This window comes from Carcharhinus amblyrhynchos, chromosome 17, assembly GCF_965287045.1.
Source record: "Carcharhinus amblyrhynchos chromosome 17, sCarAmb.v2.hapA, whole genome shotgun sequence".
Lineage (NCBI taxonomy): Eukaryota > Metazoa > Chordata > Chondrichthyes > Carcharhiniformes > Carcharhinidae > Carcharhinus > Carcharhinus amblyrhynchos.
The window spans coordinates 684222-703308 of record NC_137340.1 but is presented as its reverse complement, the minus strand read 5'-3'; the positions used below and the strand labels follow the sequence as shown (position 1 = coordinate 703308).

General features: G+C 44.4%; 1 protein-coding gene across 1 annotated transcript in view; it reads right to left on the bottom strand.

Moving 5' to 3' along the window:
- The window catches only part of ccar1 (cell division cycle and apoptosis regulator 1), a 156413-nt gene that overhangs the window by 42024 nt on the left and 95302 nt on the right, over positions 1-19087 (bottom strand). Inside the window, exons 13-16 of the mRNA XM_080205362.1 lie at positions 14315-14481; positions 13306-13516; positions 12269-12352; positions 1761-1946 (exon numbers count right to left, since the gene is read on the bottom strand). Of these exons, the coding sequence (XP_080061488.1) occupies positions 1761-1946; positions 12269-12352; positions 13306-13516; positions 14315-14481 (648 nt within the window). The remainder of the gene's footprint in view (positions 1-1760; positions 1947-12268; positions 12353-13305; positions 13517-14314; positions 14482-19087) is intronic.

Genomic DNA, 19087 nt, shown 5'->3' with positions numbered 1-19087 from the left:
TTTCCAGCAAAAATTACATAATTCACAACATAAACATAGTGCTCACTTCTCGAATTCTGCAGTTAGTTTGAAAACTTTGCAAAAGCAGATCTAACTTCAGAGTCCTGAGATACTCTTCAAAACTTGGAAAGGAAATTGATCAATATTTAACACTGCCACCAGCTGACTAGTGGAAGAAGCATCTAGCAGGAGACAGTTTTGAACATACGAGCTAACAGCAAAGTGTCTGCAAAAGCATGATGGGCAAAGAGGTCAACTTTGCATAAGCATCAACGCAGGAAGAACAATTAACAAAGAGGCCATCAGGGTCCATAACTGGCTGATAGCTGGTCAGTCAGGACTGTTCCAGGGGACAATGGGATCTTGATTAACTTAACTTGGTGAAACAGGAATATCCTGTCTTAATGAGACAATGGAATACAAGCCATGTGTGTGCGTGTATGTATTGTGACCTGGATACAAGAAGTAACATCAGAGACACCGACAGCAGGGACAACCAATGCACAAGTTAAGGTACCCTGAGTCCAGGACTTGGAGAAGAACGCAATCTGGCCAGAAGGGGGCCTGACTCACCTCACAATGGGTAGCATTTGAGTTCAAGCTGTGAACCTTGTGTTTTATGCAACAAATAATTAGTATTCTGGCAAATCTTGTAAAATCTGGCAAATCTTGTAAATTTGCTGATGACACCAAAGTTGGAGGTGTGGTAGATTGTGAGGAAGGGTGTCATAGTCTGCAGGGAGACTTAGATAGGTTGCAGAGCTGGGCCGAGAGGTGGCGGATGGAATTTAATGCGGAGAAGTGTGAGGTAATTCACTTTGGTAGGAGCAACAGATGTGTCGAGTATAGGGCTAACGGGAGGACTTTGAATAGTGTGGATGAACAGAGGGATCTAGGTGTGTGTGTACATAGATCCCTGAAAGTTGGGAATCAAGTAGATAAGGTTGTCAAGAAGGCGTACGGTGTCTTGGCGTTTATTGGTAGGGGGATTGAATTTAGGAGTCGCAGTGTAATGTTGCAACTGTACACTACTCTAGTGCGGCCGCACTTGGAGTACTGTGTGCAGTTCTGGTCCCCGCATTACAAGAAGGATGTGGAGGCGTTGGAGAGGGTGCAGAGGAGGTTTACTAGGATGTTGCCTGGTATGGTGGGGAGGTCCTATGAGGAGAGACTGAGGGATCTAGGGTTGTTTTCGTTGGGAAGAAGGCGGCTAAGAGGGGATCTTATTGAAACATATAAGATGATTAGGGGTTTAGATAGGGTGGATAGTGATAGCCTTTTTCCTCGGATGGAGAAAGCTAGCACGAGGGGGCATGACTTTAAATTAAGGGGGGGTAGCTACAGGACGGATGTCAGGGGTAGGTTCTTTACCCAGCGGGTGGTGAGGGATTGGAATGCCCTGCCTGCTGCAGTTGTAGATGCGTCTAGTTTGGGGGCGTTTAAGAGATCTCTGGATAGGTTTATGGACGAAAAGGGATTGGTATAGGCTAGTGGGTCATTGTTTTTGTAACTGGTCGGCGCAACATCGTGGGCCGAAGGGCCTGTTCTGCGCTGTAATGTTCTATGTTCTATGTTCTATGTTCTAAAAAGGCAGTTCAGGTGTTTTGATTGTTTTAATGGTAATTGGCATTCCAGCAAAATTAAGGAAAGTTAATTCATGTTCATTTAGTGTGAATTTTTAGCCTTAATAAAGATTGAGTTATTCAAAATATTCTGCATGTTTCTTTGTCTGCGGGCCTGCACAAATTTGCCAATCCTACCTCTTTGTCATCTTCGGATCTTTTATCCTCCTCTTCATCATCCTCTCTTTCTGATTTCTCCGATTCTTTCTGCTCTTCTTTCTCTGCCTCAGTTTTCAGCTGTTTTGTTAGCCGAGCTATCAGCTGGGATTTCAGCCCCTTTGAACTCTGATTCCTACTTTCCAACTCTTTTCGAAGATCATTAACCTGACAAAGGAAGAATTTTGCTTCAATTAGTGCCTTGAAGGACACAATTTGTGTCACGCTTTCATGAGTGCCGGTGCCCTCCAAACCTTCATCCAGCATGCTTCTCACCTATACCATCTCCAGATGCAGCTACAAGATATTTTCAGAATGATGTACACAGACCCATTTTCTTCTCTCTCACTGTTCTAGTTCAGGAACACTGATAACTTTGCATAGCCCAGTGAAAGGAACCAGTTTGGAGAGACACAGGTATGGCAGAATGAAAGGAGAGGCAAAACAAAAATTGTTAAATTGGATCAAACAAACAGCCAATGAGTCAGTTTCTTACTATCATTGGAGTAGTAGCTGAGGGGGAGATGTTTTTAAATAGAAGAAGTTTGATTGGCTATTTACAAGCAAATCAGTACACAAAATGCAACAACGGAATTTGAAATCATCAGATAAAATCTTATGCAGGTAAAGCTTCTTTATTATTTCCTCTAGCAGTAGTGAGAGGTTGTTTCAGGATCACAGAAAAATTATGCTAAAGAAAGAGGCTATTCAGCCCATTCTGATGTACCAGCAAAAAGAGAAAAAAGAAACTAGCTGTTCATTTTAATCCACCTTCCAGCATCTGATCCGTGGCTTTGCAGGTTCCAGCACTTCAGTTGCTGATCTCGCTTTCATCTAAATGAATTGAGTGTTTAGACCACAAAGATGTAGGAGCAGAAATAGACCATTCAAACAATCGAGTCTACCTCACCCCCTGGTCCTAGACTCTCCCACAAGGGCATGTTAGTAGAGTGGTGAAAAAGGCATTCGGGACACTTGCCTTTATCAATTGAGGCATAGATTACAACAACATGGAAGTCATGTTGGAGTTGTATGCAACTTTGGTGAGGCCACAGCTGGAGTAATGGCTGCAGGTCTGATCGCCTCATTATCAGAAGGGGTGCGGAGGAGATTCACCAGGATGCTGCAAGGGATGGAACATTCAAGTTATGAAGAAAGGATGTGTAAGCTTAGGTTGTTTCTGTTGGAGCAGAGAAGACTGAAGTGCGACCTCATTGAGGTGTACGAGATTATGAGACACACAGACATAGTGGATAAGAAGCAGCTGTTCCCCTCAGTTGAAGGGTTAGTCACAAGGGGACATAGGTTAAATGTGAGGGGCAGGAGGTCTAAGGAGGATGTGAGAAAAACCCTTTTTTACCCAGCAGTTATTGATGGTCTAGAATGTTGCCTGGGAGGGTGGTAGAAGTGGATTGCCTCACATTCTTTAAAAAGTATCTGAAGCGGAAGGAGGCACAAAATATGCATTGGCAGCTGGATTCAAGTGGATCCCTTGAAGAGCTTCCACAAATGCATAAAGGGCAAAAGAGTAACTAGGGAGGGGGTAGGGCCTCTTAAGAATCAAGAAGGTCATCTACGTGTGGATCCACAAGAGATGGGTGAGATCATAAATGAATATTTCTCATCACTATTTACTGTTGAGGAAGGCCTGGATGTCAGGAAACTGAGGTAATAAATAGTGATGTCTTGAGGAATGTACATAGAACAGGGAAGGAGGTGCTGGAATTCTTAAAGCGCATCAATGTAGACAAATTCCCGGGACCTGATGAAGTGTATCCCAGGATGCTGTGGGAGGCTAGGGAGGAAATTGCAGGTGCCCTAGCAGAGATATTTGAATCAACAACCACAGGTGAGGCACCTGAAGATTGGAGGGTGGTAAATGTTATGTCTTTATTTGAAAAGGCTGCAGGGAAAAGCCTGGGAACGACAGGCCAGTGAGCCTCACATCTGTAGTGGATGAGCTGTTAGAAGGGTCAGGACCTACAATCATTTAGAGAGGGAAGGACTGATTAGGGACAGTCAGCATAGCTTTGTGAGTGGAAAATCATATTTCACAAATTTGATTTGCGTTTTTTCAAAGGGTAACCAAGAAGGTAGATGACGGCAGTACGGTTGATTTTAGCAAGATCTTTGACAAGGCATCCCATGGTATGTTGTTGCGGAAGGTTAAATCTCATGGGATTCAGGGTGAAGTAGCCAAATGGATACAAAATTGGCTGAGACCATAAGACATGAGAGCAGAATTAGGCCACTCAGCCCAGCGAGTCTGTTCTTCCATTCAATCATGGACAATATTTTTCTCATCCTGCCTTTTCCCCATAACTCCTGATCCCCTTATTAATCAAGAATCTATCGATCTCTGTCTTAAAGACACTCAATGACCTGGCCTCCACAGCCTTCTGTGGCAAAGAGTTCCACAGATTTACCACTGTCTGGCTGAAGAAATTCCTCCTGGACTAGCAGATTCACTACAGTTTGCCTACCGCTGCAACAGGTCCACAGCCATTTCCCTGGCTCTGCACTCAACCCTGTGGAACACCTAGATAACAAGGACACCTATGTCAGACTCCTATTTATTGACTACAGGTCAACCTTCGACACTATTATTCCCACAAAACTCAAATCCAGACTCTGTGTCCTGGGCCTTGGCGCTTCCCTCTGCAACTGGATCCTGAACTTCCTAACTCACAGCCCACAATCACTAAGGATAGGCAACAACACCTCCTCCACGATCATCCTCAACACTGGCACGCCTCAAGGCTGTGTTCTCAGGCCCCTACTATACTCCTTGTATGCCTATGACTGTGTGACCAAATTCCCCTCTAATTGATTTTCAAGTTTGCTGACAACACCACTGCAGTGGGTTGGATCTCAAACAATGACGAGACAGAGTACAGGAATGAGTTAGAGAATCTGGTGAACTGGTGCGGCAACAATAATCTCTCTCTCAGTGTCAACAAAATGAAGGAGATTGTCATCGAGTTCAGGGAATGTAAAGGAGAACATGCCCCTGTCTACATCAATGGGGACGAAGTAGAAAGGGTCGAGAGCTTCAAGTTTTTAGGTGTCCAGATCACCTGTCCTGGTCCCCCCATGTCGACACTGTAGTTAAGCAAGTCAACCAACGCCTCTAATTTCTCAGAAGACTAAAGAAATCTGGCATGTCCACTACAACTCTCACCAACTTTTACAGATGCACCGCAGAAAGCATTCTTTCTGGTTGTAGCTTGGTATGGCTCTGCCCAAGACCGCAAGGAACCACAAAAGGTCACATGAAATAATGAGGGGCACAGATCAGCTAGATAGTCAATATCTTTTCCCAAAGGTCGGGAAGTCTAAAATTAGAGGGCATAGGTTTAAGATGAGAGGGGAAAGATACAAAAGTGTCCAGAGGGGCAATTTTTTTTTTTACACAGAGGGTGGTGAGTGTCTGGAACAAGCTGCCAGAGGTAGTAGTAGAGGCGGGTACAATTTTGTCTTTTAAAAAGTATTTGGATAGTTACATGGGTACGATGGGTATAGAGGGATATGGGCTAAATGCAGGCAATTGGGACTAGCTTAGGGATTTTAAAAAAAGGGCCGCATGGACAATTTGGCCCAAAGGGCTGTAAACCTATATGACTAATGACTCTATTTTGTCTATATAGCATGTAAGAAATAACACTTTTCATTGTATATTAATATGTGACAATAATAAATCAAATCAAATCATCTGTTTTAAAGCATCATCCCTTTAGCCTCAGTCTGTGCCCTCTGGTTCTAGCTTTTCCTACTAGTGGAAACATCCTTTTCACGTCAACTCTATCCAGGTCTCTCAGTATCCTATAAGTTTCAATAAGATCACCCCAAAACCTTCTGAACTCCAACGAGTACAGACCCAGAGTCCTCAACTGTTCCTCATATGACAAGCTTTTCATTTCAGGGATCATTCTTGTGAACCTCCTCTGAACCCTTTCCAAGGCCGGCACATCCTTTCTTAGATATAGGGCCTAAAACTGCTCTTAGTGGGGTCTGACCAGAGCCTTATATTTCCTCAGAAGTACACCCCTGCTCTTCCAGCCCTCTCGACATGAATGCTAACATTGCATTTGCCTTTCTATCTGCAGACTGAACCTGCATGTTAACCTTTCTTGAACAATGACTCCCAAGTCCCTTTATGTTTCTGATTTCCTTAGCATTTTCCCATTTAGAAAATAGTCTATGCCTCCATTTCTCCTTCCAAAGTGCATAACCTCACACTTTTCCACATTGCATTCCATCTGTCACTTTTTTGCCCACTCTAACCTGTCCAAGTCCTTCTGCAGCCCCCTCGCTTCCTCAATACTACCTGCCCTCTACATATCTTTGCATCATCTGCAAACTTAGCAACAGTGCCTTCAGTTCCTTCCTCCAAATTGTTATTGTATATTGTGAAAAGATGTGCACTGACAATTTCCCATCTGCTGCCTCCCTCCCTTCTTAAACAGCGATGTTACATTAGCTACTTTCCAATCCTCTGGTATCTTCCCTGCCTCCAGCACTGACCTCTGAGGCACACCACTAGTCACTGGCTGCCATCCTGAAAAAGACCCCTTTATCCCCACTCTCTGCCTTCTGCCAGTCAGCCAATCCTCTATCCATGTCAGGATCTTAGCCTCAACACCGTGAGCACAACTTATTTAACAGCCTCCTATGCGGCACCTTGTCAAAGGCCTTCTGGAAATCTAAATAAATCACGTCCTCTGGTTCTCCTTTATCTAACCTCCTTGTTACCTCCTCAAAGAACTAACAGATTTGTCAGACATGACCTCCCCTTGACAAAGCCATACTGACTCATTCCTATTTTACCATGTACTTCCAAGTACTTTGCGATCTCATCTTTAATAATGGACTCTAAAATCTTGCCACTGGCTGAAGTCAGGCTAACCGGCCTACAATTTCCCATCTGCTGCTTCCCTCCCTTCTTAAACAGCAAAGTTACATTAGCTACTTTCCAATCCTCTGGTGTCTTCCCTGCCTCCAGTGATTCCTGAAAAAACCACCAATGCCTTCACAATTTCCTCAGTTACCTATTTTAGAACCCTGGGTATAATCTATCCGGTCCAGGTGATTTATCCACCTTTAGCTCTTTCAGCTTCCCTGGAACCTTCTCCTCAGTGATGGCCACTACACTCACCTTGCCCCTGGTTCTCCAGTAGCTCTGGCATCCCACTGGTGTCTTCCATCATGAAAATTGATGTAAAATAACTATTCAGTTTCTCTGCCATTGCTTTGTTTCCTATTATTACTTCTCCAGCCTCATTTTTCAGTTGTCTAATGGCCATTTTTGCCTCTCTCTCACCTTTTATTGATGACAAAAGATTGTTTCTCAAACTGGAGGCCTATGACCAGTGGTGTGCCTCAGGGATCGGTGTTGGGTCCACTGTTATCTGTGATTTATGTTAATGATTTGGATGAGAATTTAGGAGGCATGGTTAGTAAGTTTACAGATGACACCAAGATTGGTGGCATAGTGGACAGCGAAGGTGATTATTTCAGATTGCAACGGAATCTTGATCAATTGAGCCAGTGGACTGATTTAATTTAGGTGTGAGGTGATGCATTTTGATAGATCGAACCAGGGCAGGACTTACTCAGTTAATGGTAGGGCACTGGGGGGAAGGTTATGGAACAAAGAGATCTAGGGGTACATGATTATAGCTCATTGAAAGTGAAGTCCGAAATGTGGAGTTTTTTCAAGGAGCAGCTACTGCGAGTCTGTGATAGGTATGTCCCTGTCAGGCAAGGTGGAATTGGTAAGGCTAGGGAACCGTGGTGCACCAAAAAAGTTGATTCGTTGGTTAAAAAGAAAAAGGAGGCTTATGTTCGGATGAGACGTGAGCACTCGGATAGTGCACTAGAGAGCTTTAGATTGGCTAGGAGGGAGTTGAAGAGCGAGCTAAGAAGGGCTAAAAGAGGACATGAGAAGACTTTGGCTGATAGGGTTAAGGAGAATCCTAAGGCGTTCTATAGGTATGTCAAGAACAGAAGGTTGGTTAGGGCAAGGTTAGGGCCAGTTATAGACGGCAGAGGGAAGTTATGTGTGGAACCGGAGGAGATTGGTGAAACATTGAACCAATATTTCTCTTCGGTGTTCACGCAGGGGGACATGGATATAGCTGAGGAGGACACTGGGTTGCAGGGGAGTAGAATTGACAGTGTTACAGTTGATAAGGAGGATGTGCTGGATATTCTGGAGGGTCTGAAAATAGATAAGTCCCCTGGTCCGGATGGGATTTACCCCAGGATTCTCTGGGAGGCAAGAGAAGTGATTGCAGAGCCTCTGGCTCTGATCTTCAGGTCGTCGTTGGCCTCTGGTATAGTACCAGATGATTGGAGGTTAGCGAATGTTGTCCCATTGTTTAAGAAGGGGAACAGAGACTTCCCCGGGAATTATAGACCGGTGAGTCTCACTTCTGTTGTGGGCAAGGTTTTGGAAAAAATTATTAGGGATAGGATTTATAGTTATTTGGAGAGTAATGAGTTGATTGGAGATAGTCAGCATGGTTTTGTGGCGGGTAGGTCGTGCCTTACTAACCTTATTGAGTATTTTGAGAAAGTGACCAAAGAGGTGGATGGGGGTAAGGCAGTGGACGTGGTGTATATGGATTTTAGTAAGGCGTTTGATAAGGTTCACCATGGTAGGCTTCTGCACAAAATGTAGATGTATGGGATTGGGGGTGATCTAGGGAACTGGATTAGGAATTGGCTAGCGGATAGGAGACAGAGGGTAGTGGTTGATGGTAAATATTCATCATGGAGTTCGGTCACAAGTGGTGTGCCTCAGGGATCTGTGTTGGGGCCACTGCTGTTTGTGATTTTTATTAATGATCTGGATGAGGGTATAGTTGGGTGGATCAGTAAATTTGCTGATGACACCAAAGTCGGAGGTGTGGTAGATAGTGAGGAAGGGTGTCATAGTTTGCAGGAAGACTTAGACAGGTTGCAGAGCTGGGCCGAGAGGTGGCGGATGGAGTTTAATGCAGAGAACTGTGAGGTAATTCACTTTGGTAGGAATAACAGATGTGTTGAGTATAGGGCCAACGGGAAGACTTTGAATAGTGTGGAGGAGCAGAGGGATCTAGGTGTATGTGTACATAGATCCCTGAAAGTTGGGAATCAAGTAGATAAGGTTGTTAAGAAGGCATACAGTGTCTTGGCGTTTATTGGTAGGGGGATTGAATTTAGGAGTCGTAGCGTTATGTTGCAACTGTACACAACTCTGGTGCGGCCGCACTTGGGAGTATTGTGTGCAGTTCTGGTCCCCACATTACAGGAAGGATGTGGAGGCTTTGGAGAGGGTGCAGAGGAGGTTTACCAGGGATGTTGCCTGGTATGGAGGGGAGATCCTATGAGGAGAGGCTGAGGGATTTGGGGTTGTTTTCGCTGGAAAGAAGGCGACTAAGAGGGGATCTTATTGAAACATATAAGATGATTAGAGGTTTAGATAGGGTGGATAGTGATAGCCTTTTTCCTCTGATGGAAAAATCTAGCACGAGGGGGCATGGCTTTAAACTAAGGGGGGGTAGTTATAGGACAGATGTCAGGGGTAGGTTCTTTACCCAGAGGGTGGTGAGGGATTGGAATGCCCTGCCTGCTGCAGTTGTAAATGCGCCTAGTTTGGGGGCGTTTAAGAGGTCTGTGGACAGGTTTATGGACGAAAAGGGATTGGTTTAGGTTAGTGGGTCATTGTTGTTGTTTTTTTTTAACTGGTCGGCGCAACATCGTGGGCCGAAGGGCCTGTTCTGCGCTGTAATGTTCTATGTTCTATGTTCTATGTTCTAAGTCACAGGTGGACAGAGTGGTGAAGAAGGCATTCAGCATGCTTGGCTTCATTGGTCAGAACACTGAATAAAGGAGTTGGGACGTCTTGTTGAAGTTGTATAAGACATTGGTAAGGCCACACTTGGAATACTGTGTATAGTCCTGGTCACCCTATTATAGGAAGGATATTATTAAACTAGAAAGAATGCAGAAAAGATTTACCAGGATGCTATTAGGACTTGATGGTTTGAGTTATAGGGAGAGGCTGGCTAGACTGGGACTTTTTTCCCTGAAGTAGAGGGGGCTGAGGGGTGATCTTACAGACGCCTCTAAAATAATGAGGGGCATAGATCAGCTAGATAGTCAACATCATTTCTCAAAGGTAGGGGAGTAAAAACTAGAGAGCATAGGTTTAAGGTGAGAGGGGAGATATACAAAAGGGTCCAGAGGGGGCAGCTGTTTCACGCAGAGAGTGGTGAGTGGCTGGTAGAAGCTGCCAGAGGTTGTAGTAGAGGCAGGTACAATTTTGTCTTTTAAAAAGCATTTAGACACTTACATGAGTAAGATGGCTATCGAGGGGTTTGGGCCAAGTGCGGGCAATTGGGACTAGCTTAGTCATTTAAAAAAAATGGGCGGCATGGACAAGTTGGCTGAAGGGCCATGCTGTAAGCCTCTATGAGTCTATGAACACTTGGCACATCATAACATTTTGGGCTATGGCCCATGTTCTCGCAGATGGGATTAGGTGGGAGTTCAGATGTTTCAAATGTGTCAATGTGGATTTGATGGATCAAAAGGACTCCTCTGCGTTCTATGGTTCTTTGAACTTCTCAGCATTTACCCTGTCAAACCCCTTTTTGTCTTAACAACGTCACTTCTTTTGGAACTTCCAACCCTCTAGGAGCTCGCCTGTATGTAGTGAGATTCTCAGAGCATCCTCTATTTCCTCCCTGCCTTCCTTCAACAGCCTGGGATACAATCCATCCAGTCCTGGAGATTCATCCACTTTCACAAATGCCAGCCCATTGAATCCCTACAGTGCAGAAAGAGACCATTGGGCCCAACAGGTCTGCACCAAGTATGCTAAGGAGAATCTCTCCAAGACCCACCCCTCCACCATGTCCCTGCAACCCCATACTTTTATCATGACTAATGCACCTAGCCTGCATAGCCCTAAACACTAAGGGACAATTTAGCATGTCCAATCCACCTAACCTGCACATCTTTGGAGTGAGAGGGGAAACTGGAGCATTTGGAGGAAAGCCATGCACTCATGGGGAGAGCATGCAAACGCCATACTGACCCAAGGCCAGAATGAACCTGGGTCCCTGGTGCTGTGAGGCAGCATTGTTAACCACTGTACCGCCCTCCAGTACTTCCTCTGTCATAATGCTTCTTGTATCTAATATTCCGGGGAGGGGGAGATGGCCTAATGTTATCATCAGTGGAATATTAATTCAGACACCATGCTCTGGGGACCAGGGCTTGAATCCTACCATGGCAGATGGTGGAATATGAATTCAGAGAACAAAATCTGGAATTAAGAATCTATTGATGACCGTGAAACCACTGCCGATTGTCAGACAAACCCATCTGGTTCATTAATGTCATGTAGGGAAGGAAATCTGCCGTTCTTACCTGGTCTGCCCTGCATGTGACTCCAGAGTCACAGCAGTGTGGTTGACTCTCAGCTGCCTTCAGGCAACTAAGGATGGGCAATAAATGCTGACCAGCCAGTGATGCCCATGTCCCACAAATGAATTTTAAAAAAACTGTGGAAACTAGATATTGCTGAATTCAATATTTAGGTATAGGCAAGCAATGTAACATTATAATTAAGCTCTTCCTGTCCTCACCTGACATCCACAATAGGAACTTCCTATGGGTGGGAATAACCCTCAGACTGGCTAACACAGCACACAGCAAAAGGAATCTGCAGCCTGTTTTTGAACCTTATCTGTTACAAAAATTTGCCTTTATACAAAACATGTCATCTAATTTTTTTTCTGGGTTAACTCTTGGCATAACCCTGGTAGAGCCATCTGAAGTTAGCAATTTGAGATGCATTTTTGGATGATTCCCAGCACAGTGCAATTGTCCATGAGATGTTTGCACTTCTGGGCAATAGCTGTGCACATTCTCAATTAGAAAGTTCCAAGAGGAATTCCACAGTGCATCATTTGGGTACCTTCCAATTCAGAAGTTACAGCCTGTTACTTCTTGCCACTCTCATGTCTCTGAACTTAAGAGTTAACAATGTAATTTTTAAGTAAAATCCAAAAATGAATAACTAAATATCAAATCAGAATATTTGATTGAATATTAGATTTGACTCCAGCTCTGTGGAAAACACTGCATTATGCTGAAATGAAAAGTTCACATTTGCTAGCAGGCACCTTTAACTTGGTTAGTTCACAGTTCTTTTGTAACCCGGGACGGCACAGATCGTCTCTCAGTGGATCCCTATCTGGTGACTGTCCAAGCCCAATTACTGGAAGGGATAGAGTAGAAAGTAGAAACATCTCCCTCTCCCAACTAAGGCCCACAGACCAAGTATCACCTTCCTACTGAAGTTTGGCTGTGGCTGTTGATTTGTCCACTCAGTGTGACACAGAGCACCTAAATTTACATACTGAAACACCAGACAGCTAAACTTTGAAGTATCTGAAGAGCTTTTGTTCTTACTGTAAATAAAAGTGGTTGCTTACTTTCATTGTCTTCGGATCTAGCTTTGACCAGTGCGTAGGAGTAGAGATTTCTTTACTCTCCCCATCATCCTTCTCCTCCTCTTCCTAGTCAGATAAAAAAAATGAACAGAAATAATCAGCAATATTTGGACGCCTGGAGAATGTATTCACTCATTTTTTTTGAAACAAGAATTGCTGATCCGTGCAAGTAGCAAAGGTCACAACTGCCCCTCAGATTGACTCCTCCTTAAATGTTACTGAATAGAACAGTTCACTGCTACATAAACACACACGCGCTCTCTTTAACTGATCACATGCCACTCATCAGCCAATCAAAGCCAGATCTGTGGAACACAAAAAGGTGATCAATGACATCAAACAAAAGGGCTCGAGGGCTGCAGACACTGTAGGTCCCTGGCGGCCTCACAGTGTGTTCTTATCCCCTCTCAATAAGTACAAGACCCCCAGACATATTTTCTATCAAAGTGTCTGCTCCACACACCCCACACTGCACGAAACTGTGGCTCAATCAACTGACCTGCAAATCAAATACTTTGAAAGGGTTTGTGTATATCCAATGATTGTGTAGGTAAGAGTAACATACTGGAGTTAAAAGAAAGAGAAAGGGGATATGGAAAATTTGGAAAGTAGTAGAAATTTCTGTAAACAGCTAACAACACCTGCCCAACTCAACAACTGGTGACAAGCTTCCAGCAACATTTTGGTTCTCCCTTTGGGCATGAAAGAGCCAATTCTTAACACAAGCTTTGCAATTTCAGAAAAGGAAATTAATTTTTCAATGTCCTAATTCTCATGGTTTTTAACGAAATTTCAAATACAAAAACGATTAAGAATTGATGAAAGGAAGGCTGCTGCGACTGTAAGCTGGGAGCTGTATTACCAGTTACTGTAGCTTTGCATTTATGTCTTCTCAAATGTATGCAATGCTCATAAAACGAGCACGTTACTTGATCTGTGTGTATGTGGTGCGCTTTTTTTTGTGGTTGTGTCCCTGTGCCTGTGAGAAGCGGAAATGGAAAAGGATTAGCGTTCAGTGCCTGTTCTCCATCAGCCTCCTTGTGTTCAGCTTGGAGCTTCTCAACCAGCTGCTGCTTGTATCCACGGGAGAGCGCTTCCCACTCTGAACGGGTGGGAAGGCAATGCCAAACATCCGGCAGAAATATAACCACGGTCTCCACATGGGCTGGAACCGTCCGCCCCTTGTGGTGCTCCTCGGGGCGATGGTAACGGATCTCTGCAAAACGGTACCTGTTGCAAGGGAAGAAGTGTATTGGAAAGGAAAATTCTATCAGACATCACATAGACCCTAAATGACTTGCAGGACATCAAGCTAGAGAAATCTGCCATACACATGGCTCAATGCCACTTAACTGCAACTGTGGGCATCCAGGCAGGTGAAGAAGCATTTCACATTGTTCAGTTATAATAATTGGAGCTCAATTAGTACTGGAGACTGTACAGTAAAAAGTTTATCTTAATAGATGTTTGCAATGAAGAGCAAAAAACATTTTTTGAAGTTCTCTATGAAAACACTGCTTTAATGCCTTGCAGTTAAATGACACCAGCTCTACATTTCAGAAGAGCTGCACGGCCATCACTTAGAATTTATTTATATAAAAAAATGGAAAACAATTCTATTGAACATCCTAATTATTCCTCCCAGTGGCGAAATCCTCTTCACGCATGACTTTTCTTCAAGGCTTATAGCACACACAGCAGCACATTGACATGAAATATTAATGCAGATTTACAGTGTTTAAACATGTCTATTAAATACATATTCAAATCAATGATTTACATATAAAGTACTTAAATGTCTCTTCAATGTCATTCTTATGAAATAATGACATCTCACACTATGAGACATGCATTGCCACATAACAGGTGCCATGAGTGTAGAACAACGCCATGTATTTTACCTGGAACGTGGCTGGCTGCTAGGCAAGAGATAATATCTCAGATAGTTAAGACTCCAGACACATTTAACAGAAAACAGAATGTCAATATTTACAGGAAGTCTCTACCCGTTGCTAAGTCATTACTTACCACTGGGTGCAACCACTTAAGTCAATGCTCGTCAGGGCCTTACAACAGCGGATAGCAGTCCTAATCAATACTGAAGGGTCGGTCTCAGGATTAGGTCCATCCAGAGAGGGAGACCAATGTCCTCCAATGGCCATAGCTTCATCTTTGCCTTTCATTCCTACCAAGAACTGCAAAATAGAACAAAAACAATTTGCAGTTACATAAGTGTAACTTATAATTCAGCTTTATACTGACAAAGAGACCTACAAAACATTTATCATCAGTGTTTTCATTGTAACAGTACTTTAAATTCATTAAAACTTCACGTTCTGTATAAAACTACAAAAAACTCCCACGTATTAAAACAGTCACAAAAATATAATAAATGCACATTTTGTCAAGAGTCTGGTCTTGTCCATTATCTTTTGCCATTCCATGCTACCCATGCCATCCCCAATCCATTCCTTCTATCCCTCCCATGCTTTTTTGCACTCCACACGTCTCCCTTTAGGGAAACGATCTCTCCAGCTCGGGTAACTGTGTTGATTGGCTCCCCTCTTTTCTGTTTTTGTTCTCCATCAAAAACAACTCCTCCCTGCACTCCACCTCCTCAATACCAACTCTTGGCATCTGTACACGTCTTGCACTCCACTCCTCGGCATGCTCCATGTGCCTGCACGTGCGCCGGGCACAACCTATCAGCAGACCCTTTAACTGGTCAATCAAACCAGTCCAGACCGACAAAAAATGAGTGCAGAAGAGGGCTTTCAGCTCATCGAGTCTGCACTGACACATGAAGGGCCCTGACCTGCCCACCTAATCGCACTCGTCAGCGCTTGACCCAAAGCCCCGAATGTTAATGGCATGCCAAGTATTCATCCAGATACTTTGTAAAGGATGTGAGGCATCCTGCCTCCACCACCCTCCCAGGCAGCACATTCCAGACTGTCACCACCCTGAGTAAAAAGGTTTTTTCTCAAATCCCCCTCAACCTCCCACCCCTAACTGGTGTCCCCTTGTAGCTAATAGAAGGATGTGGAAGCCATAGTAAGGGTGCAGAGAAGATCTACAAGGGTGTTGCCTGGATTGGGTGGCATGCCTTACGAGGATAGGTTGAGAGAGCTCGGACTTTTCTCCTTAGAGAGATGAAGGATGAGAGGTGACCTGATAGAGTGTATGAGATGTTGAGGGGTATTGATCGAGTGGATTCTCAGAGACTATTTCCCAGGGCTGAAACGGTTGCTCCGAGAGGACACAGGTTTAAGGTGCTGGGGAGTAGGTACAGAGGAGATGTCAGGGGTAAGTTTTTCACTCAGAGGGTGGTGGGTGAGTGGAATCAGCTGCCGTCGGTGGTGGTGGAGGCGGATTCGGTAAGGTCTTTTAAGAGACTTTTGCACAAGTACATGGGACTTAGTAAGATCGAGTGTTATAGGTATGCCTAGTAGGTCGGGATGTGTTCGGCCGAAGGGCCTGTTTGTGCTGTAGATTTTCTACGTTTCTAACTGATCTTTCAACTCAGGAGAACAGTTGCTCCCTATCCACATATCCATGCCCCTCAATCAGCTCACCCCTCGCTCTTCTCTGCTCCAGAGAAAACAACACAAGCTTACTTTATAACTTAAATGTTCCATCACAGGCAACATCCTGGTGAGTCTCCTCTACACCCTTCAGTGCGTTCATTCATTTCCTTTCTATAATGTAGCGACCAGAACTGCAAACAGTACTCCTGCTGTGGTGTCACCAAAGTTTGCTACAACTCCATTATGTAGCATTTTGTAATTTATACTCTGATTGACAAAGGCCTTTTTCACTGATCTATTAACCCACCTTTCTGCCTTCAGACATCTATGGACAAACATGCCAAGGTCCCTTAGTTTGGAATTTTGCAGTGTCAGACAAAGAATAAAGAAAATTACAGCACAGGAACAGGTCCTTCGGCCCTCCAAGCCTGCACCGACCATGCTGCCCAACTTAACCAAAACCCCCTACCCTTCTGGGGACCAAGTCCCTCGATTCCCATCCTATTCATGTATTTGTCAAGACTCCCCTTAGAAGTACCCGATTCCACTACCTCCCCCGGCAACGACTTCCAGGCACTCACCACCCTGTGTAGAAAATCTGCCTTGTACATCTCCTTTATACCTTGCCCCTCGCACCTTAAACCTGTGCCCCCTAGTAATTGACTGTCCACTCTGTCCATGCCTCTCATAATCTTGTAGACTTCTATCAGGTCTCCCCTCAATCTCCGTGGTTCCAGTGAGAACACACCAAGTTTAGCCAACCTCTCCTCACAGCTAATGCCCTCCATACCAGGCAACATTCTAGTAAATCTTTTCTGTATCCTCTCCAAAGCCTACACATCCTTCTGGTAGTGGTGTAGAATTGAACATTATATTCCAAATGTGGCCTAACTAAGATTCTATAAAGCTGCAACATGACTTGCCAATTTTTAACTTAATACCCCGGCTGAGGAAGGCAAGTATGCCGTATGCCTTCTTGACTACCTTCTCCACCTTCAGTGCCACTTTCAGTGACCTGTATATCTGTACACCCAGATTCTTTGCCTATCAAGGCCTTTCACCGCCACTTTTCAGAGTTAAATTTTATCTGCCACTTATCTGTCCATTTGACTACCTTGTTTATATCTTCCTGTAACCCAAGATACCCAACCTCGCTGTTAACCACCCGGCCAATCTTCGTGTCATCAGAAAACTTACTGATCCTACCCGCCCCGGCAGTTATTTAAGTAATTTATATAAATGATGGACAATAGGGTACCCAGCACAAATGCTTGTGGTACACACTGATCACTGGCCTCCATAGTCATGAAAGGTCATTAAATTTTAAATTGTAATACCCAATGATGTGTAAGGGAATTTTTATTTTAAATGTGATTTATATGCATTTGCAGCAGACCCTGCATCAAAACAAAAGCTGATCTGAAAATGGAGGGAATAAAAAGCAGAAAAGGTGAATGCAAAAATGAAACTGAACTTTCCAGTTTTTAAGAAAATCAGGAGCAAGCTGAGGTTTGGAAACTGGAATTAAACCTTGCTGGAAGATATATGAAAAGTCACAGATCGGTCCAAACCGTCAAGTAGTGGTTGTTTAGTCCACTAAACACAACAACGTCATGTTGCAACTGTACAAAACTCTGGTGCGGCTGCACTTGGAGTATTGTGTGCAGTTCTGGTCCCCACATTATAGGAAGGATGTGGAGGCATTGGAGAGGGTGCAGAGGAGGTTTACCAGAATGTTGCCTGGTATGGAGGGAAGGTCCTATGAGGAGAGACTGAGGGATTTGGGGTTGTTTTCATTAGAAAGAAGGCGGCTAAGAGGGGACCTTATTGAAACATATAAGATGATTAGAGGTTTAGATAGGGTGGACAGTGATAGCCTTTTTCCTCAGATGGAGAAAGCTAGCACGAGGGGGCATAGCTTTAAATTAAGGGGTGGTAGATATAGGATGGATGTCAGGGGTAGGTTCTTTACCCAGAGGGTGGTGAGGGATTGGAATGCCCTGCCTGCTGCAGTTGTAGATACACCTAGTTTGGGGGCGTTTAAGAGATCCGTGGATAGGTTTATGGATGGAAAGGGATTGGTTTAGGTTAGAGGGTCACTGCTTTTTTAATTGGTCGGCGCAACATCGTGGGCCGAAGGGCCTGTTCTGCGCTGTAATGTTCTATGTTCACTGATGCAGAATAGGCAAGTCAAAGGTGACTGAAGAAGAGGCTAGATTCAGAAGCTGAGAATAAAAGACGACAATTGGTTGCTGCAGTTGTTTCTGTGACTCAAACTGGTGGGTCTCTATCACCTTGACCAATTACAGCAGGTTGTGCAGAAATGTACCACTTGTGAATGTTACGCCAAGGGACTCAGGTTGGTTGGGTGCTGCTGACAGCTGGGGATCAGACAAGTTCCTCAATGGATTGGAGATGAAACTCCTTCATAGAATCATAGAAACCCTACAGTACAGAACGAGGCCATTCAGCCCATAAAGTCTGCACCGACCACAATCCCACCCAGGCCCTACCCCCATACCCCAATATATTTACCCAGTAATCCCTCGAACCTACGCATTAACCGGTGGATGTGGTGTTTCTCGATTATCAGAAGGCGTTTGATAAGGTGCCGCACAAAAGGTTGCTTCAGAAGGTTAGAGGGCATGGAGTTGGGGGTAAGGTGTTAGCGTGGATAGAGGATTGGCTGTCTAATAGGAGACAGACAGTTGGTATCAATGGGTGCTATTCTGATTGGCAGTTGGTAACTAGTGGAGTGCCGCAGGGATTGGTGCTGGGGCCTCAGCTATTTACCATTTATACAGATGATCTGGAGGAGGAGGCTGAGTGTAGGGTGTCAAAATTTGCTGATGACACAAAGGTGAGTGGAAGAGCAAATTGTGCGGAGGGTGTGGAAAGTCTGCAGAGGGATCTGGATAGGCTGAGCGAGTAGGAGAGGACCTGGCAGGTGGAGTATAATGTTAGCAAGTGTGAGGTTATCCACTTCGGCAGGAATAATAGTAGGAGGGATTATTATTTAAAAGGCGAAAAGCTGCAGCATGCTACGGTGTAGAGGGACCTGGGGGTCCTTGTGCATGAGTCGCAAAAACCCAGTCTGCAGGTGCAGCAGGTGATCAAGGAGGCGAATGGGATGCTGACCTTTATAGAGAGGGGGATAGAATATAAAAGCAGGGAGGTATTGCTGCAACTGTACAGAGTACTGGTGAGGCCGCAGCTGGAGTACTGTGTGCAGTTTTGGTCGCCGCACTTGCGCAAGGATATTTTGGCCTTGGAG